Source organism: Kogia breviceps, chromosome 16 (genome assembly GCF_026419965.1).
Source record: "Kogia breviceps isolate mKogBre1 chromosome 16, mKogBre1 haplotype 1, whole genome shotgun sequence".
NCBI lineage: Eukaryota > Metazoa > Chordata > Mammalia > Artiodactyla > Physeteridae > Kogia > Kogia breviceps.
In genome coordinates, this window is record NC_081325.1 from 18,605,111 (window position 1) to 18,626,130 (window position 21,020).

The 21,020-nt window shown below is 42.0% G+C and overlaps 1 protein-coding gene across 1 annotated transcript in view; it reads left to right on the forward strand.

Annotated features, from left to right (window-relative positions):
- Window positions 1–2,540: 2,540 nt before the first annotated feature.
- Window positions 2,541–21,020, forward strand: part of KPNA3 (karyopherin subunit alpha 3) — an 85,088-nt gene continuing 66,608 nt past the window's right edge. The window contains exon 1 of the mRNA XM_059041688.2: window positions 2,541–3,161. Within this exon, the coding sequence (XP_058897671.1) occupies window positions 3,093–3,161 (69 nt within the window). The 5' untranslated portion in view covers window positions 2,541–3,092. The remainder of the gene's footprint in view (window positions 3,162–21,020) is intronic.

Consider the following 21,020-nt stretch of genomic DNA (forward strand, 5'->3'; position numbering starts at 1 on the left):
ACAAGCCCCAAATTTGAGTCACTGGAGACAGTCATTTCCAAGAGATGAAGGACTTCAGAAGGCATGATGGGGTTTCAAGTGGTAGAAACCTGGCCCAGTTAAGAATGTGGGGGGACTCTGGGGTCAGGGTACTAAATGTGTGGATGTTGAAGTCACCAGGAATAATGGCAAAGAGTAAAACTGACTAAGTTAGACTTGGGCAAGAAGGGACCCTGCTCTGGACCCTGCCCTTTTTTTCTTGCTGTGCTGCGCAGCTTGTAGGATCTTAGTTCCCCAACCAGGGATTGAACCCAGGTCCTTGGCAATGAAAGCTCAGAGTCCTAACCACTGGACCGCCAAGGAATTCCCGACCGTGCCCTTTAGAGGACCTGACTCTGGCTCTCTTATGCTGCACTCCTCCCCATGGGAAGTCCATGGAGCCGGGGTCATGCTCACTGGAACCTGTGCTTCTGGACCCAGCTCTGGGTACCAGGGCTCTGGGATTCCCTGTTCAAATGGCCAAGCCTGCTTCCAGGGTCTTCCCAGGCTTCTTTTCTGGGTCTGTTTTCCTGGGGGCACATGATGCCACAGTTTTGCACACTTCAGGCCTGAGCAATGGCCAAAGGGCATCTCTTGAGGAGGGTAGGGGGATGTGAATAGAACTTTGGGGGTGAGTGGGGTGGAGCCAGGACAGGGAAGAGAAGGGGAACAAGAAGTGGGCTGGGGGCTGGCTTCCATCCTTCTTTGCATGGTCACATTCTGAAGCAGAAGTCCAAGAAGTCAAGAAATTTAAATTCAAACCCAGACTTCCAGGTTGTAAAGGAAGCACATTTGTCAATGTCAAAGGTTAGAATATATTTTGAGTTTGTAAGCTTGATTTATAACTTTAAAATTTTAGATATGTGACATGTAGACCTCTATTTGGGATCTTGCCCTCACACATTAGGAATCAGCAGGTTATAAGGATCTTCATGCTTCACCCATAACACGTTTGGGGTGATAACTTGTTTTATTGTCTGTCTACTCTGATAGATATGAAGTTGTGTGGAGGCAGGATACCAGGCTGCCCTGTTTACAAATATATCCCAGTGTTAGTACAACGACTAACCCATGGTAAGTGCTCACTAAATATGTCTAAAATTCTAAAATGGTAACTTACATGATTGGTGATAGCAAGTAGGGTGAAGAGAAGAGGTACAAAGGGGTAAAATAATCTGAAAAGAGAAGTTCTTGCTAAATTGTAATGGAGATTGAGCAACAGTCTGGAAGTTTCTCTTCAGTCAATCAGGAGGAGTGGCAAACATGCAACTTCTATGCCTTAAGAACTAGAGTTGAAGTAATCTGTTTATTCATTCTAAGCTTTAGGTGTTTTTTCTCCCCATCAACTCAGTCTTTGGACCAGGATCACACAATGTGAGGGCCTGGAGTTCTTAAGTGACTGATTCCCTAAAGTCCAGTAAAAAATATAAATCGACATTTAAAAATGAAGAAAAAAGAACCCAGCTTTTTGGTTTACCTTGAAAAATGGGACCTTTGTCAAGACGGGCCCACAGTCCAATATGGCAACAATGGTCTGAAGCCTTTAAATGAGCCTGTGTTTATCAACAAGCCACCACCCACCACTCACAAAAGTGGCCCAGACATAGCCAGGCCAGCAAAGCCCTCTTAATTCATGACCCCTGGACCTCGGGCTATCTAAGTCCCCTTTGCTTTGAAAGAATATCTTCTTCAATCTCTTCATGGTTATATTTCTCCCAACCTTTGAATGACCTCAGTGTCATTTGAACTGTACTATAACATCGCTTGTATCTGCCAGAGATTCTGAAACTAAATTATTTCACATACATTCAGAGAAGCCCACCTGCTCCAGAAAGCAACCATTAGCGTTATGGATCCAAATTTCCCGTGATCATTCCTACGATGACCCTAAAAGGCGATGCTAGACTGGAGAGTCTGCGGATCAGTGCTTGACTACTTCCTGAAGGCTGAGAAGATTATGTGTGGTGGCAGAACGTTGGTATTGAGGGTACATAAATGCAGGAACTGCCAGAGTGGAGGCTGCAGAAGGGGGCTTCGGAGGATGATGAAGAAACAGACGCTAGAGCGCTTATCTGTTCAAGTATTTATTGATTATTCACGACGTGCCAGGCACTGTATTAACAGAGGGCTTCAGCAGTAGACCTACCAATGTCCCTACTTTAACTGAGCAAATTCCGATGCAGTAAGCCAGGTAACACACACACATAAACACATATATCACATACATACATATGTACATGTCAGGTGGAAATAAATGCTAATTATAAAACCAAAGCAGAGCAAGGGAACAGCGAATGAGGGTGGCTGCTATTTCAGGAGACTCCCCCCACCCCGACCCAAAGAAGCAAGGGAACAAAGCACGAACCGTGGCTTCGTTTCTAATTTTCCAGGCTACGGGGAGAGAGGTGCGCCTCCCAGGAAGCCCCGCCCCCTCCCTCTCAATAGGGCGCAAAGTACCAACTCCGGGGAAGCTCCTCCCACCCCACCCCGCCCAGATGCACCCTTGGGGGCGGAGTCTCGCGCCCAGCCGCTCGGAGCTCAGCGCGCAGAAAGCCGCGCGCTTAGGGTTCCCGGCATTCTTCTGGTTCTGTCAAGGCCGGGAGAATTATCCCCGCCGAAGAATGGCATGCTGGGAACTGTAGTTTCCTGCCGCAGCTCCGCGTCTCGGGGGCAGTAAAAACGGCTAAGTCTGGCTCCATTGCTGGTGCATGACTTGCAGCTCCGAGGGGTTGTAGGGAGTCCTTGCTGGGGGGCGGGGGTTGGCGGGAGTCACCCCGAGAACCATCGGGCACATCCAGCCGGCTAGCATCCAGGCCGGAGGCCGCCTGCGTCACGTGACTCAAGGCTCTCCAGGCGCCCGCGGTTCCTCAGCGCTGTTCCCTCCCCGCCCCTCCCGTCTGTCCGCCAGAGCCTCCCCCGGCGCTGCTGCCACCTCGCGCTCGGAGGCGTCACGGAACGTGCTCTCCTCTCCCCCTCCCCCTCCCTTCCCTCCGGCCCTCCCCCACCTCCCCCTCCCGCGCCGAGACTCGCCGCCGCAGCCGCCGGAGTAGCCGCCGCCGGAGCAGCGCGCAGCCATGGCCGAGAACCCCGGCTTGGAGAACCACCGCATCAAGAGCTTTAAGAATAAGGGCCGAGATGTAGAGGTGAGTGTGCTTCCGCGGCTGGGGCCCGCCCGGCTCGCCCGCCTGGCCGCGCCGGCCCCGAGGCGGTAGGGAGGGGCGGGGGGCCGGCGCCGGGCTGGTTCTTGCCGGCTCGCGGTGGGTCGGAGTTGGCCGCCGCCTCTCGTCATCGCGGCTAGGGGCTGGGCGGAGCGGGCGGCGGGACGCGGGCCGGGCTGCAGCCGCCCTCCGGAGCTGCCGGCGCAGAGACCTGGAAATACCGGGGTTTTCGGCCCCGTCACGCGGGCGCGGCCTGCTGTCGGCGAGGAAGAGGTGTGGAGCTGAGGCGGGGTCCGCGGGCCGGGGCCTCGCGGGCCGGGGATGCTGCCGCCCGGATCTGTAGACCGCCCCACCGAGGGGGCGGCCGCGGCTCACGCCCGCTCCCCATGCAGCCTTCCGCCCGGCGCAGCCCCCTCAGTGCCTCCCGCGCTGCCGCACATGGAGCCTCGACTCTGCCGGTCCCCGCGCCTACCTTCAGCGAGCCGGGCCCAGGCGGGCGGTGGCGGCCCGCAGAGGGGGGTGGGGACCAGCCGGGTAACTGACATGTCGGAGGGTGGTGGATGGGGGAGGGTAGGATGCGCCAGGACCGTTTTCTAATATTCCGGTGCGGTTCTCTGGAGCAGTCGTGCTTTTCCAGCTCATACTCTCCTTACTGCTGGCATTTGGAGCAAGCTGAAGGTGGACAATAGTTTACCATCTATTGTGTGGAGGCTTTGGAAGAGACGTTGTTCCGACCTCCGCTCACAGGACCTGTTTTCTGAGCCTTTTTTGTAGTGGGGGTGTGCATAGGGTGATCATTTCTTTGACACGTTTTACTGAAATAAATTGGATACATACGTTCATACGGCCTTGAATATATTTCTTGCTCCAAACTGGTAGAATTTCGAAATGATTGGAAAACTGTAAACATTCATCGTGGTCACTCAGTTTGTTGCTACTCAGCATGTTGCCATTGTCTCATTAAGGTGACATTAGCAGGTACTATTTGCAAACTCGGCTTATCCAGGCAGCGCTAGAGGTCTCTCTGCAGCTACCAAAAGCAGTGTAGTTTAATGCACAAACTTCACTGGGACTCTTACCTCTGGATTTGTTAGGGGGAAAGTGTTTCAAGTCCACAACCTCCTCTTCTAATACTAGGTGACATGATTTGCAGTTTTGTCATTCTTGCTAAGGGGCCATTGTGACTAAGAAGTGTGCATTTTATCCTGTCCCAAAGAGAGAAGGTGATGAGGGAAAATAATGCCAGTCGGCGTTGTGTTTTGTAGAAAAATAGAGAAAACACAGGCCCGTTTTTGGAGCTACAAAATTACCTACCAATTAGGAAATACTATGGAATTCCCATTTGATTGAGACAAATAAAGTTCATCTATCTCTGTCCTGGTCATGGTTAAATTTCTTTTGTGAGAAATATTGATACTTATAAGAAAAAGTGAAACCTAGGAATAGCACCAAGAAATTTTGGAACTGCCTCTTGTTATTGGTCCACTTGATGATAGGAGTTAAGTTTGAATTTTGCCCATCTGTAATTCTTGAAGCTAACCACTACTATAAAACAAAAGTTAATGTAGTTTGAAAAAATACCTGTATTGTTTGTATAGAAGAACTAATTAACATTCTTTCCTCTCTTGGATACTGGTACAGGTTTTTGTCTTATTTTTTGCCCCTGTTGTGTTCTGGCAGCTCAGTGATACCTAGTAAGGACTTCTGCACATAATAGGCACACAGTAAATATCTGCTGATAATCAGAATGTAACCAGTGACTTCTGGATGCATGCTTGCTAAGCCTTTCAGCCTGAAAATATTGGTGACATTACAGTTCCCAGGATGCAGGAGGGTAACTAAGGCATGAAATAGCAGACATTCAAATGGTAGTTCCATGTGTCAGACAACTATACTAAGAGCTTCATGATAGCTCTTTTAATCCTGTGACAACTTTATGAGCTAGGTGTAGCATTATCCACACTTTACAGGAGGAAAGTACGTTAGATGAGGAAACTGAAGACTGTGTGTACAGCCTGCACAAGGTCATGGAGTGGGTATGAGCATTCGTTCATTAATTGTCTATGGGGTATCTAACGTTGTTCAGTCTGTACCTCAAGGAGTTTACCTTTACAGTTCTGTAGGAGTGTAGGAAAGTAAACTGATAATTACAATGCAGTACATCAGTAAGTGTATTCTGAGAATGCATGAGAAGATCCTGACTTGGAGCTGAGCAGTCAAGGGAGATGTTCCGGTTGGTTCCTAGTGGATGAATGGGAGTGAGCTGATCCTGGATGAAAGAAGGTTGGCCTGGGAGAGGGAGAGAGCAAGGAAGGGGCATTCCAGACATCAGGGAATGGTAATTGAAGAGTCCTGAGAATATAGGACTCTTCAGTTACTGCTGTAGTAGGACTGCTGAGAGAGAGGGATGCTAGAAATGTGACTAAAGGATGAACTGGGGTCAAATCTGATCAAGTGACTTTATTGTAGAATTTGGTATAACTGAGACTAGACACCATATCTAGTTTAGTCTTACCATTTTAGAAACTATATTACACTAGAAACTTATGTTGCAGCTTAGCTCTGTGACTAGCAGTGATTATCAGGCTATTTCAAAAACAGTGAGATGTACTTTGATGAGATAGCATTCCTACTTTTTCTCACATAGGATAGATAAAAGATAAAACATTATAAATTATATAGCCAGCTGATTACACAAATAAGATGCTAGGCGGAAGAATAAACTACATATTTTCTAAAGAAAATAAAAATGTGGAGTTATGCTAGGGAATTGTGAGTAGGGAGAGGTTTCAGGAAGAAAGTAGTTTCATAGTCATTCAGTTGGGAATAGCTTCATAGAAGAAAGATTGGTGAATTTTATAGAAAGTATGGACTAAACTTGAACAGGGCACGCGAGAAATTAGTGAATAAAGATCCAGGTGAAAAAGAAGAGATTAGATTAAGGAGTGAAGAGATGAGACTTCCAGGTGGCTTGTGGTGGTCTGAGAATATTTTTGTGGCAAAGAGTTGCTTGGAAACTTCTTGATATAGATATCTGAAGGAATTTATTCTAGAGTAGAGTTAGGAGGTATAATAACATGATTACAGGAATGGAAAAAGGTGACTGGCAGTAATATCTAGAATTAATTCTGGAGGAATGGTTCTGTTATCCCATATGTAAGGAGGAATTTTCCCAAAAATTGAGATCGGGGATGGTCCTAACATAGAATGAGGATTTGAACCTCCTGCTCTTCCGTTGTTCTCTTCCTGTTCTGTGTGAAGCTCACCGGACAGAAAAGGGATAACGTTTATCCTGAGGTTTATAGATGGAGGTAGGGGAGAGAGTAACTTTCATGGACAGCAGTTCAAGGCTTGGGTAGGGTGAATGGATTTTGTAGCTACAACTAGGAAATATATAGTTCCATTTAGTAAATACTTAAAAATCAAACATGCAGGTAACTTCCATCCAGGTCAAGTTTTTCTTGCTCCTATACACTTCAAAGATATGACATTTTCATCAGTGACAACTAACAATTATTTGAAAATTCTTAACGCTTACTGAATGTTTACAGTCAACCTGTACCAAGTACTTTATATGGATTTTTTTATCTAGTCTTCACAGTCCTATAAAGTATGTATGTATTATTACCCACATTTACTTCCAAGGAAACTTGAAGCCTGCAGTTCTTAAGTTACTAGCCCCAAGTTCTAGGGTGGTTTAAGTGGCAGAGCCTAGACTTATAGTGAAGCAGCATGACACTAAAGCCAGAACTCTAGCTCACTGTGCTTTACTGTCTCTTCACTGAGTGGAGCCTACGACTTGACTTGTATGGATGCACATCTGAAGGTTAATTAATGGGGAAAATATTTAATAAATCTTGACTATATCAGGGAAATTCCTATTTTGATATTTTAAAAACTTGCAGATAAAAACTTTTGACATCCTATTTATCATTTGATTTATTTACCTTCTGTTTTTTCACTTTTGCAAAGTTTCCTTATTAGTAAGAAGCCAGTTCATTGGTTTCACTGAAAAATAAGAACCCATATCTTTGGCCTTAACACTTAAACTTTAGGCTTCAATTTCTAATACTAGGGATAAATAAATATCTTCTCATTTGTAAATTCATCTAGCACTACCAAGCTTGCTTCTCTCTCTGGAACCTTTGTTGGTAAGTATTTCTATACTACCTAACTGTTCAAGCTTCAAACCTTATCCTTGACTTTGACTCCCTTCTTCCGTTCCTTCACTTTTCTGTGTTAGTCATCTGATGAGCCCTCATATTTTTACCTTTGTTACCAACCTTCCCACCCTGCCCTAGTTTAGGCCCCTATCACTGTCTCCTATACAGGTGTGATAGTGCACCTGGTTTCCCTGTATCTTCCCTCCCCAGTGAACTTATGGATTGATCTTTCTGAAATCTCTTTGTGTTACTTCCCTGGCAAATCATCCCATTGCATTCAGGATAAAATTAAAAGTCCTTAGCATGCCCCACATAATTTCATAAAAAGGTCTGCCTTTTCTACCTCACCTACCGCTTTTCCTTATATTTCCTATATATTTTGTATTGCTGTCCATGGTAAAGTACTTGAGATGGGGCTGTAACCAATACGTTTCTTTCCCATGCCTTTATATGTGCTGTTCTCCTGAATGCCTTCTTTTGCTATCTGTTTGGTGGGACTCACTCTGGCAAACTCTTTCTTCACTCATACTCCTTCATATATCTCTGGAACACCAAGATTGCAGTTCTGCCATACCATGTCATTATAGTTCAAAAAAACCTTCAGAAATTCTCCACAGGGCCTTTTCCTGACTAATAACATACTTAGTACAATCAGTCCCTATTTTTTCCCTTCTCTCTGTGCTTTTTTCTAAGTGAGTTTTCCTTTACCTCTTTGGGATAGATTGCTGTGATGTACAACAAATTCTGTGTGTGTATTGCAGCTGTTAAAGTATGTGGTCTCTGTCAAGAAGCCCACTCATAATAGGGACCTTGGGTCATTTAGTGACCAGTATATAAAATTTAAGAAATACTCTTTAAAAGAGACTAGATAATGTACTCGGGAGTGAAAGGTACAGTATTATTCTAAAATATTAATAATTTCTCTTTTTTTTAACATCTTTATTGGAGTATAATTGCTTTACAATGGTGTGTTAGTTTCTGCTTTACAACAAAGTGAATCAGTTATACATATACATATGTTCCCATATCTCTTCCCTCTTGCATCTCCCTCCCTCCCACCCTCCCTATCCCACAATAATTTCTTTTGTTATTGACTTTATGGCATTGATACCATTGCCTACAACCCTCCTTTGACAATCTGTTCTGCTATAATGTATTTATGTAACATAAACTAATTCTTGCTTGAATGATAAAGAGGAATGATGTTAGTTCATGCAGAATTCATGTTGGTTGATATTTGATTTTTACCAGCACATTAACTGTTTAGCCCTCCCAAGTAGCAGCAGTTGAACACAAGTAGTTGAAGTACAGAAACAGTTGAAAATAGCAAGCCCAGGAGTATGCCTCTTGGCTCCAATTAACCATATGTACTGTCTTAAATGTGCTTATTGCTCGAACTGTCTTTTTTTTTAAAATTAATTAATTAATTTAGGGCTGTGTTGGGTCTTCGTTTCTCTGTGAGGGCTTTCTCTAGTTGTGGCAAGTGGGGGCCACTCTTCATCGCGGTGCGCGGGCCTCTCACTGTCGTGGCCTCTCTTGTTGCGGAGCACAGGCTCCAGACACACAAGCTCAATAGTTGTGGCTCACGGGCCTAGCTGCTCGGCGGCATGTGGGATCCTCCCAGACCAGGGCTCAAACACGTGTCCCCTGCATTAGCAGGCAGATTCTCAACCACTGCCACCAGGGAAGCCCCAACTGTCTTGATATATTTCCCTCTTTCTTCCTAATTTTGCACAACATGAAGTTTTTCAGGAATCTATACGTCATATAGCAGGTACACTATAATTATCTTTTCTCAAATTCACTATCTGGACATATAATCTTTCCTGGTCCTTCTGCCTCATTGATTACTCTTTTTTGCTTGGCTTTGCTGGCTCTTCTTTCTTCCTATTGATTATAGGCATGCCTTGGGATTCTGTCCACAACTCACTTCTCTGTTGGCTTTTTCTTGCCCACATTAGCAGTTCCCTTAGTTTTAATGGTCATTTCAGTGTGGGGAACATACATCTGTTTTAGTCATCTGCTGGAAATTAATCACATGAGCATCACATCAGCTTCTCAAGCTCAAAGTGTTTAAAGCCTTTGTTTTTTCTTTTTTCCGTTTATGGCATCATCACTCTCACTGTGACCTGAACTTGAAATTTGAGAGGTTTCTTGGACTCCTTCCTCATCTTCCACATTCAGTCAGATGCCAGTCATGTAGCTTGAATCTCTGTGCTGTCTCTGGATTTGGGCCCTGCCTCTCTATTCCACTGCCTCCAGCCTACTTTCAGCCTTATTACTTATCATCTAGCAGTTTAAAAGTTGCCTCCAAAGTGGTGTTCTTTCTCCAGTTCATGAGATTTTTTTAGTGAGCCTGATACCTGGTTATTTTTCCAGGTTCTGTGTCCCTCCCCACCCCCCATCCTCACACCTTTAAGCTCCAGCAACACTGAACTTCTTATATGCTTATACATAATCTGGAATCCGGCTCTCCCCTGTTTGCCAATTCTATTTCTATTCTCAGGGCTATCCTGCTGACTGGAATATCCTTCCCTGCCTCCTGTTGCCTGGTTAATTCCTACTCCTCTTAAATACTCACCTCTGGATTTAGCTCTTCTGAGAAATCTTTCTGAATCTCCCATCACCCCCCCCCCAGGTTGTTAAGAACCTTTCTTTCCTCACTTTGGCTAGATAATATATTTTTATTATGTTTTATCTATTTTTCCTATATGTACCTCCATTACCTAGTTCTTAGTACAGTGGCTAGAACAAAATAAGCACTAAAATATTTCTTAAATAAGTACCTTCATTGTAAGTACCACCAGCACAATAATTTTCCTAAACTATGCTTTTTAACTGAAACTTCTACTCTTTCAGTGCCTTTTTTTAAACTGCTTCCCAAATCAAGTCCAAACTTTTTATTATGATAGGTAAAATATTGGGAGATTAAGACACATTCATAGAGAAATAATTTTAAAAATTTTCTTATATGTCAGTCATGACAATTTACTGCCAAAGACTTACATACTTCTCTAAAAAATAAGAGCGCATTCTTAAATAAATACCACATCACCTTGACACAATTAATCATTTCCTAATAACAGCTAATGTAATCCACATTTAAATTTCCCCAGTTGTCCTTTAATTTTTATTTTATTTTTTTAACATTTGGTTGTTAGAACCATGATTACACAAGATCTGATCACATTTGGTTATGTTTCTTAAGTCTCCTTTAAGAGACTCCTCCCACCATGTTTTTTTTTTTAACATCTTTATTGGAGTATAATTGCTTTACATTGTTGTGTTAGTTTCTGCTGTATAACAAAGTGAATCAGCTATTTGTATATATAACACAGTATGCCCTCCCTCTTGAGTCTCCCTCCCACCCTCCCTATCCCACCCCTCTAGGTGGTCACAGAGCACCAAGCTGATCTCCCTGTGCTAGGCAGCTGCTTCCTACTAGCTATCTGTTTTACATTTGGTAGTATTTATAAGTCCATGCCACTCTCACTTCATCCCAGCTTACCCTTCCCTCTCTCCGTGTCCTCAAGTACATTCTCTACGTCTGTGTCTTTATTCATGAGAACCTTTTTTTTTTAGATTCCATATATATGTGTTAGCATACAGTATTTTTCTCTTTTCTGACTTTCTTCACTCTGTATGACACACTCTAGGTCCATCCACCTCACTACAAGTAGCTCAATTTCGTTTCTTTTTATGGCTGAGTAATATTCTATTGTATATATGTGCCACATCTTCTTTATCCATTCATCTTTCGATGGGCACTTAGGTTGCTTCCATGTCCTGGCTATTGTACATAGTGCTGCAGTGAATGTTGTGGTACATGACTCTTTTTGTTTGTTTGTTTGTTTTTTTTTTGTTTGTTTGTGTTTTTTTTTGCGGTATGCGGGCCTCTCACTGTTGTGGCCTCTCCCGTTGCGGAGCACAGGCTCCGGACACACAGGCTCAGCGGCCATGGCTCACGGGCTTAGCTGCTCCGCGGCATGTGGGATCTTCCCGGACCAGGGCACGAACCCGTGTCTCCTGCATCGGCAGGCGGATTCTCAACCACTGCGCCACCAGGGAAGCCCGGTACATGACTCTTTTTGAATTATGGTTTTCTCAGGGTATATGCCCAGTAGTGGGATTGCTGGGTCATATGGTAGTTCTATTTTTAGTTTTTTAAGGAACCTCCCTACTGTTCTCAATAGTGGCTGTATCAGTTTACATTCCCACCAAAAGTGCAAGAGGGTTCCCTTTTTTCCACACCCTCTCCAGCATTTATTGTTTGTAGATTTTTTTTTTGAATTTTATTTATTTTTTTATACAGCAGGTTCTTATTAGTTATCTGTTTTATATATATTAGTGTATACATGTCAATCCCAATCTCCCAATTCATCCCACCACCACCACCACCACCCCAACCCCTGCCACTTTACCCCCTTGGTGTCCATACATTTGTTCTCTACATCTGTGCCTGCAAACCGGTTCTTCTGCCCTGCAAACCGGTTCATCTGTACCATTTTCTAGGTTTTTTTGTAGAGTTTTTGATGATGGCCATTCTGACCAGTGTGAGGTGATTGTAGTTTTGATTTGCATTTCTCTAATGATAAGTGACGTTGAGCATCCTTTCATGTGTTTGTTGGCAGTCTGTATATCTTCTTTGGAGAAATGCCTATTTAGATTTTCTGCCCATTTTTGGATTGGGTTGTTTGTTTTTTTGATATTGAGCTGCATGAGCTGCTTGTATGTTTTGCAGATTAATCCTTTGTCAGTTGATTTGTTTGCAAATATTTTCTCCCATTCTGAGGGTTGTCTTTTCATCTTGTTTATGGTTTCCTTTGCTGTACAAAAGCTTTTAAGTTTCATTAGGTCCCATTTGTTTATTTTTGTTTTTATTTCCATTTCTCTAGGACCACCATGTTTCTTATTGTGGTAAAATATACATAATATAAAATTTACCATTTTAAGTGTACTGTTCGGTGGCATTAAATACATGCACATCATTGTGTAACCATTCCCACTATCTGTGTCCAGAACTTTTTCTTCTTCCCCAACTGAAACTCTGTCCCCATTTAACTACATTCCCACTCTCCCCAGCCCCTGGCAACCTCTCTTCTTTCTGTCTCTATGAATTTCTGTCTTCTAGGAACATCACTAAGTAGAATCATACAATGTTTCTCCTTTTGTGACTGACTTATTTCACTTAGCATAATATCTTCAAGGTTCATCCATGTTTTAGTGTGTGTCAAAATTTCCTTCCTTTTTATGACTGAATAATATTCCATTGTATGGATATACCACATTTTCCTTATCCATTTATCCACTGATGGATCCTTGGGTTGCTTCCACCTTTCTGCTGTTTTTCCCCACCATTTAAAAAATGCCATTAATTTGGGCTTCCCTGGTGGCGCAGTGGTTGAGAGTCTGCCTGCCAATGCCGGGGACACGGGTTCGTGCCCTGGTCCGGGAAGATCCCACACACCACGGATCGGCTGGGCCGGTGAGCCATGGCCGCTGAGCCTGCGTGTCCAGAGCCAGTGCTCCGCAACGGGAGAGGCCACAACAGTGAGAGGCCCGCGTAACGCAAAAAAAAAAAAAAAAAAAAAAGCCATTAATTTGGTGAAGAAGAAATCAGGTCAGTTTCCTTATATTAAGTCAAACCATGTGAAGTTGCCATTTTTGAGGTTCAAAACAGCCAAATATCACCAGTTTCATATGGTTCAACCTATCAGACTGTCCTAATTACTGGATATGACTTCCTCTTTGTGGTGTTGCTTAACTTGTTCCTCCTATTTCTTAGGACCCTCTGAATTTTCTGTAAACTGGAGGTTAGTTTGAAAGGCTTAATTATCTTTAGTTTAAGTATTTTTGATTTTAAAAAAACCTTCAATTGGTGATGCTGTGTGCTTCAGAATATATCCCAATATTGATGTTAGACTGATCAGGCGGTTCAGATGATAAAGAGTAGTTTAATGTCATGATGTCAGAGTTATCATATTTAATGAAATGAATTTTAGTTGTTTGGGTGAAATATGATTAAGACTTGAATAACATTTGAAGTGAAAAAGTCACCTGACTTCTTGGGATCCAGTAAAGGAGTTAGAAAATGTATCTAGAAAATCTAACTTCAAAGTCAGTGAAATCCTCTTTCCATGACTGACAGCATTCCTAAGTTGACTTTTTGTTTTCTTAGCATAAGGTTTGGCTATATTCTCATTTCCAAGTCTCTATTCCTTTACCTTCGAAGTAGAGCAGTATTAAATATGTAAGGAGGATGTAGCTATACTTCGTCATTTTGCCATTAAGAAAAAATTTGCCACAGCTTAGGATAAGAATATTAACAATTAAAACATGGTAAAATGAATCATGACTATATTAACTTGGAATTAATCATTCTGAACTGTTGAGTTTTCTGGATTATAAGTTTATTTGTTTACATACCAAATTTTCTTTTATTTTGGAATGCCAGTGTTTCTAAAAATGTCCTATGCATGTCTCTGCCTTCTTAAGTAGAATATAATTTAGTTATTTTCTTGGTTCTTGAGAATCACCGTTATGCATATGGCTATTACTTTTTGCTCTTATATAAGTGATGCCTTAGAGTTCTTAGATTTGTCAGAATTTTGGCCTTAATTTCTGTGCTTATGGAGTTTTTGCTCTTCATAATTTTTTTTGCCTGTCATTCCCTTGCTCTTAGTCTGTCAGCTTTTTCTTTGATATTGTCAGCATGTTTACCTGTAGTAGCTCCTTTCTTCCCTTTTAGTTTGTTGCTTCATATACAGTTTATATCCTAGTGACTTAGATAACAGATTTATTGAACACTTAGGTAGCATTTGGTATGTGCCAGGGAGGCATTGTTAATTCCAAAGACTGTAAATATGAATGATGCTGTCCTTGCTCTAGGGAAGTTCAGTTTGGTGGGAGAGACTGATATCTAAGCATATGCTTAATGGGCAGTATGATAAGTTCTGTGATATAGGTACATAATTTGCAAAGTACTATGAGAGCATGTAGAAAGGGAGTGACTATATCTGGGGAAATTGAATAGGTTTACACAGAAGATCACCCTTGACCTAGGTCTTGAAGGAGGAGTTTGCCAACACAGAAAGAAAAATAACATGAATAACAGTGACTAAATCATGGAGTGTTGAAAGCATAGCATGTTCAAGCAACAGTTGATATGGTGATCTTTTATCTGTTCCCCTTTCTTTTGGAAACAGCATTCTGATTTCGCCTTTGGAAGCTACTCTTCTTCCATTGGATACCTCTTGGTGGAATTTTTAATCTAAATGCTCCTGCTTTTTTTGGTTAATTAAAGTGCTTCACTTTTCCTGGATAGTACAAAGTAGGACAATCAGACGCTGTCCCCTGGCATTTAAATCTTGAGTGAGCTGATACTGGGACCTAAGTGATTCATCCTGGAAGAAGGACTGTGAAGAAATCTTCCATTAATTCCTGCCACCTAGCTCTTTGGAGTTGCTTTCATCCTGATTTTTTCATAGATCTGATTCTTTAGCTTTTCCTTTGGTTCTTTGAATTGTGCTGTATTTTCCCAGTAATTCTCCTGTCTGCCCGCTTCCCTTTGTATCTTAAATTAACTCAAATCTGTTTCTTACTGTTTGCTGCATATCTCTAATTTAAGGTGATGACTGTCCTGGTTTGGTTAGGACTGAGGGAGTTCTCAGGACACAGGACTTTCCAGTGTTCAGACCAGGAAAGTCCTGGGCAAACCTTAACAGATTGGGTACTCTAACTGAAACAGTTTGGAGTAAGGATAACAAGTTTGGGGAGCCAAACATTGTTCAAAGGAAATATTCAGTATGCAGCTGAAAATAACGTGTGCAGAACTAGCTTGCTTCAGTTATTTGACTCAGAAGTTATCTGAATTCTGAACTAAGTGTGAGGGATAAAACAATGAAAATAATGATAATCAATGATTATCAATATCAATAATCAATGATTGTTGAGCACTTACTATGTACAAGGTACTCTGCTTATAAGAATAATCTTAAATAATCCTCACAAAATTGTCATTATACAGATGAAGAAAATGAGTTAAGTAATTTGCTTAACAATTTATTGACAGGAGATGTATTAATACATCTTTTGTTACCCTAACTTTATCGTCCGGAGATGTACCAATACCATTTTAGAGAGTGATACAATTAACATCACCATGCAGAGTTTTTAGAACTTAAAATTGATCAAGGGTTCATTATATAACTTAATGATTGTTGTTAGCATTCACATTTTGCTCCATTAGGTTTTTGTTCCAACCTGGTGTATATTATAAATGCAATGTACCATAAAATTTTCAAAAATGACGCATCGTGAAATTTTGAATGAAGAAGAATTTTTCAGGTGAATTTTATGCAGGTACTTTCTCTGATTGTCCGAGCAACATATATACTGGTGTCTCAGAAGATGATAGTTCTTCAGAGTATAGTTCTGATTCAGACAATGTGAATATTTGACCAAAAAAGACAAAAAACCTTAGTGATTCATTCTGATATAGAAAGTGAAAATGAAACTCACGGTGCTGGAGAATGCTCCTTTGCTTCTACAGAAGAGTGGATTGAAGACAACATTACACGAAAATTAGAAGACTTTATATGCATGTCAAGTGTAGCTATTGAATGTAATAACCCGCAAAGTGTTAGTGAAATAACAGAATTAATTTTTGGTAATGACTTAGTTGAGTTGGTCACTTCCCAGACAAACGTGTATCACCAACAGAATGAAAAATCATATAAAAAGTATGAGAAGGCTTTACAATGAACTGATGTAACCAATAGTGAAATGAAGAAGTTTCTTGGATTAATAATTTTGATGGGACAGATAAAGTAACACTGGAAAGAATATCCTGACTGATCCCTTACTTGAAACACCTATTTTTCCAAAGATGATGACGAGAAGAAGGTTCAAACAAATAATGACATTTCTTCACTTTAACGATAACTCGGAAACTCCACTTCCTGCAGGCAGAATTTCAAAAGTTAAACCTCTTTTGGATTATTTTCTACCAAAATTTCAATCGATATATATACCCAAACAAGAGCTATCACTTGAGGAGGCAATGATAAAGTGGAGAGGATGACTCAGATTCAAAGACTGTAATACTGGAAAACTTACAAAATGTGGAATTTTGGTCAGGATGGTTAGCAAAAGTGAAACTGGATATATATGCAACCTTGAGATTTACACAGGTGAAGGAAAGAAACTGCAAGAAACAGTATTATCGGTCCTACAACCTTATCTCGGTTCATGGCACCATATTTACCAAGACAGTTATTAACAATAGTATGTCCACATCTGAAATATTGTTGAAAAATAAACTCAGTTTGTTCACTATAAAAGAGAATTGTGGTCTACCAAACCACTTAAAGGAGAAATCTAAAAATCTACAGAGGGGAGAAATGACATTCTTATGGAAGGGAGAAGTTATTCTTCTTATATGGAAAGATGAGGCTAGTCCGCATGGTGACAGCTATTCCTGACGCCTCCGTAGCATCTACAGAAAAGGAAGTCAGGAGGACTGGCCATCAGATAACTAAGCCCACTTCTGTATTAGAGTATAATAAATGTGTGAAAGGAGTTGATCAATCTGATCAATATCTGGCACACTTCAGTATCCTCCAGAAAACTCGAAAATGGTGTAAGAAAGTGGGTTTCTATCTGAGCAATTGTGGTTTATTCAATACGTTTAAAATTTATTGTAGCCTTAATGCACAGAATAAAGTGACTTACAAGCAATTTTTGTTAGCAGTAGCTAGAGAATGGGTAACTGACCATTCTGGTGAATGTAGTGGTAGTCCTGCACCTGGTCCTTGTGGCATTTCTAAAAGAACCCCCTGCTGGGACTTCCCTGGTGGTGCAGTGGATGGGACTCCTGCTCCCAGTGCAGGGGACCTGGGTTCGATCCCTGGTCAGGGAACTAGATCCCACATGCATGCTGCAACTAAGTTCGCATGCCCAGCTAAGGAGGTCTGGAGCCACAATTAAGAAGCCCGTGTGCTGCGACTAAGGAGCCAGTGCAACCAAATAAATACGTAAGTAAATATTTTAACATAAATAAAGAAATAAATACAAGAGAGCCCCCTACAAAAATCCACCTTGTCGACTATCAGGTAAAATAAAAGAACATATTTTAGAGGAAATAATATCCACAGGACTAAAAAAAAAATGCTGTCAGAAAGTGTAGAGTCTGTTCTTCAGGGGAAAGTGCAGTGAAACACGGTACGTTTGTAATAGATGTTCTGTTACCCTGCACAGAGGTGCCTGCTCTACTGCCTATCACACTCCAACGAAGCATTAGAATGCTTTAGTGAGACATGTACAAAGTTGTTGCAAAAAGTTGTTTGCAAAGTTGCAAAAAAAGTTGTTGATATTTACTCAAACATGGGTGTTTCAGTATTCACTTACAGAACAAATCGCTGGCCACAGGAGTTAGTTTCTGCAAAAATACCCTGGTCAATAATTTGTTAAGAATGTATAGCTGGGCTTCCCTGGTGGCGCAGTGGTTGAGAGTCCACCTGCCGATGCAGGGGACACGGGTTCGTGCCCTGGTCTGGGAAGATCCCACATGCCGTGGAGCGGCTGGGCCGGTGAGCCATGGCCGCTGAGCCTGCGCGTCTGGAGCCTGTGCTCCGCAACGGGAGAGGCCACAACAGTGAGAGGCTAGATTTCCTACTTTAAAGTCCTGTGCCCTGAATAACCATTCTCCAACTTTGCCTCAGGATCCCTGCTCAAGGAAGACTAGTCTGGAAATGATGTAAAAGCAAGCAAATAATTATTATAATGGAATTATGTAGAGAGTACAGTGGGCACATAGGGAAAGAACGTGGGTGTGTCAGAAAAGGCTTCATGGAGATGATTGTGCCTAAGCTGAAGCTAGAAAAATGTGTAATTTCTTTGGTAGTAAATCTTGGGTGGGCCTGGAAGTAAGAGACAGCCTCATATGCTCTGGGGAACTAAATTCATTCATTATTTCTTACAGGTGGAGTGATTAGAAAGTTGGAAAAGATAGGCTGGGGCCAGACTGTGAACAAGCTTTACTGTGGGGAAAATTTTAAATCGGGAAGTGGGTTTTGTGCATTGAGAACTATTGGTTTGGTTGTACTCTAGGAGATAGACTGGTGAGGGTGGGAAGAGAGCTTGGGAGGAACAGTTAGAAAACTCTCAGGGGTCTTAGAGATGGATGGTCTGACTAATAGCACTGGCATTGGGGGCCAAAGGCAGGAAGTTATCAGAACTATTTACTTGGTATGTTTTACCTTCTAGAACAGAGGTTAGCAAACTTTCTCTGTAAAGAGCCATAATAGTTTAGGCTTTGAGGGCTGTACTGTTTATGTCACAACTGTTCAACTCTGCTGTGAGCATGAAAGCAACAAAAGACAATAGGGAAACAAAGCTTATTTACAAAATCAAGTGGAGGGCTGGATTTGGCTCACAGGCCCTATTTTGCCTACCCCTGTTCTAGGATGATGTGGCCAGTGTTGAAGGTTTGGAAAATAGTTTAAACAGTGATTAGAGCGTTTAAGAGAATATAGATAAGGGCTCGTAGGGGTAACAAGAAAAGAGGAATAGGAGGAAAGAACCCCAGGAACCACATCATTTTAGAGGACTAGTGAGTGCCACTGAAGAATGAGTCTGTAGGAAGCTTACAGCAAAGAGTCGCATCAGAACTTTAGGGGAGGAACTTCCCTGGTGGTACAGTGGTTGGGAGTCCACCTGCCAATGCCGGGGACACGGGTTCGATCCCTGGTCCGGGAAGATCCCACATGCTGTGGAGCAACTAAGCCTTGCACCACAACTACTGAGCCTGCACGCCTAGAGCCCGTGCTCCGCAAGAGAAGCCACCGCAGTGAGAAGCCTGTGTACCACAACAAAGAGTAGCCCCCTGCTCGCCGCAACTAGAGAAAGCCCATGCGCAGCAATGAAGTCCCAATGCAGCCAAAAAATAATAATAATTTAATTTAATTTAATTTAAAAAAGAACTTTAGGGGAGAAGAGTTTCCTGAAAAAGGGATAACAGTTGCAGCATTAAATGCTGCAGAAGAGAGGTATGATGAGGACCTGAAATAAGCCGTTCATTGTGTTTGGGGGCTGGTGATTAAATGGAAAACTCAGAGAGTGGTGGAGGCTGGGAGCTAGGTTATAATAGGGTGAGGGGTGAGTCGGAGTTGAGGTAGTAAATGGAACCAGTCAGTAGAAACTCAGTTTAAAAATTTGGTACTCATGAGAAGGAGGAACCACATGTTAGCTTGAGAAGGAAGTATGCTTAAAAGAATTATTTTTGTTGTTTCTCATTTGTTGAGAAGTATTGGATTGACTACTGTTTGTGAAGAAACTGGAGCAAAAGAGACTTAAGGACCTGGCAAGAAAAGGAATAAATTATTGAGCCTGGAATACTGGGGAGCTGTTACGGATTTGAAGTAAGAGATATATGTTGTGGTTAGGTTTTGAAGGGGCCTCAGTTGGAAAGGACTTGGAAGAAATAGAGATAGAAGTAGGGATGGGCTGCAGTAGGATATGGAAACTGAACAGATTATGCCTGATGGCCTCTATTTTCTCTGACAAAGTTATCTCCAGAGAATAAAGAGTCTAAAGAGAGGTAATACCTGTAGAAAAGGTGTTGGGGAAATGCAGAATATCTAGGAATGAAGGCCTAGCTGAGATAAATACAGTCATCCCTTGGTATTGGCAGGGAATTGGTACCAGGAGCCCCCTTGGATACCAAAATCTGTGGATGCTCAAGTCCCTTTAAAAATGGTGTATGTAATACAATGAATACAGTTGGCCCTCAGAATCCAAGCAGACTGACAGTACTATAGTGTTATTTTGGTAATGGTTGTGAACAGTTTTCATTTCATTGCATCAGATTTAGCTATGAAAGCATCATGGATTATAGTTAGAATTGTTAAGCCAAATATAAAGTGTAGAAATCATACTCACTTGAATCATTAAAAAATTGAACTAGCAAGATGCAGAACTTTAGTCCAAACCCTTTTTCTCACAGATGGTGGAAACCGAGGGCATAGAGAAATAATGAATATTGTCTACTCACCTAGTTGATAACCAGGTTTTCTGATTCTAGTACTTGGGTGACACAGCACACTTAAAAAGAAAAGCAATATTTTAGAAAACTTTGAAAGATACAGTAGTAGAATAATACATGGAACTCCTGTATACCATTTTAAAACAGTTATAATTTTTGGCCAGTCTTGTTTCATTTCTATTCCTACCCACTATTACCCTTCCCTGGAATATTTTGAAGCAAATTCCAGATATCCTGTTTTATATATCACTATTTTAACATGTATGTCTAAAAGGTAAGTCTGATTATGACACCAATTCCAGTTGTGTGGATTTTTTTCCCCACACCAAGGAATTCTCCTACACCAGCTGGGTTTCCTACAGTTCAGCTAAATTCTGATGCCACCTACCTGGACGTAGCATCAGATTCCAAGGGTTAAGGGTTCAGTCCTACAAGACTGCTTCCCACCCCCACCCCTGCCTGCCTTTGATCAGCTGGCCATAAACCTCCTTGTGTTGGGTTACTTTGGCTCACAGAACCCAGAGAGACATTTTGCTTACTAGATTATCAGTTTATTATGAAAAGATACAACTCAGAAACAGCCAAATGGAAGAGGTGCATAGGGCAAAAAGTATGGGGGAAAAGACCAGACCTTTCATG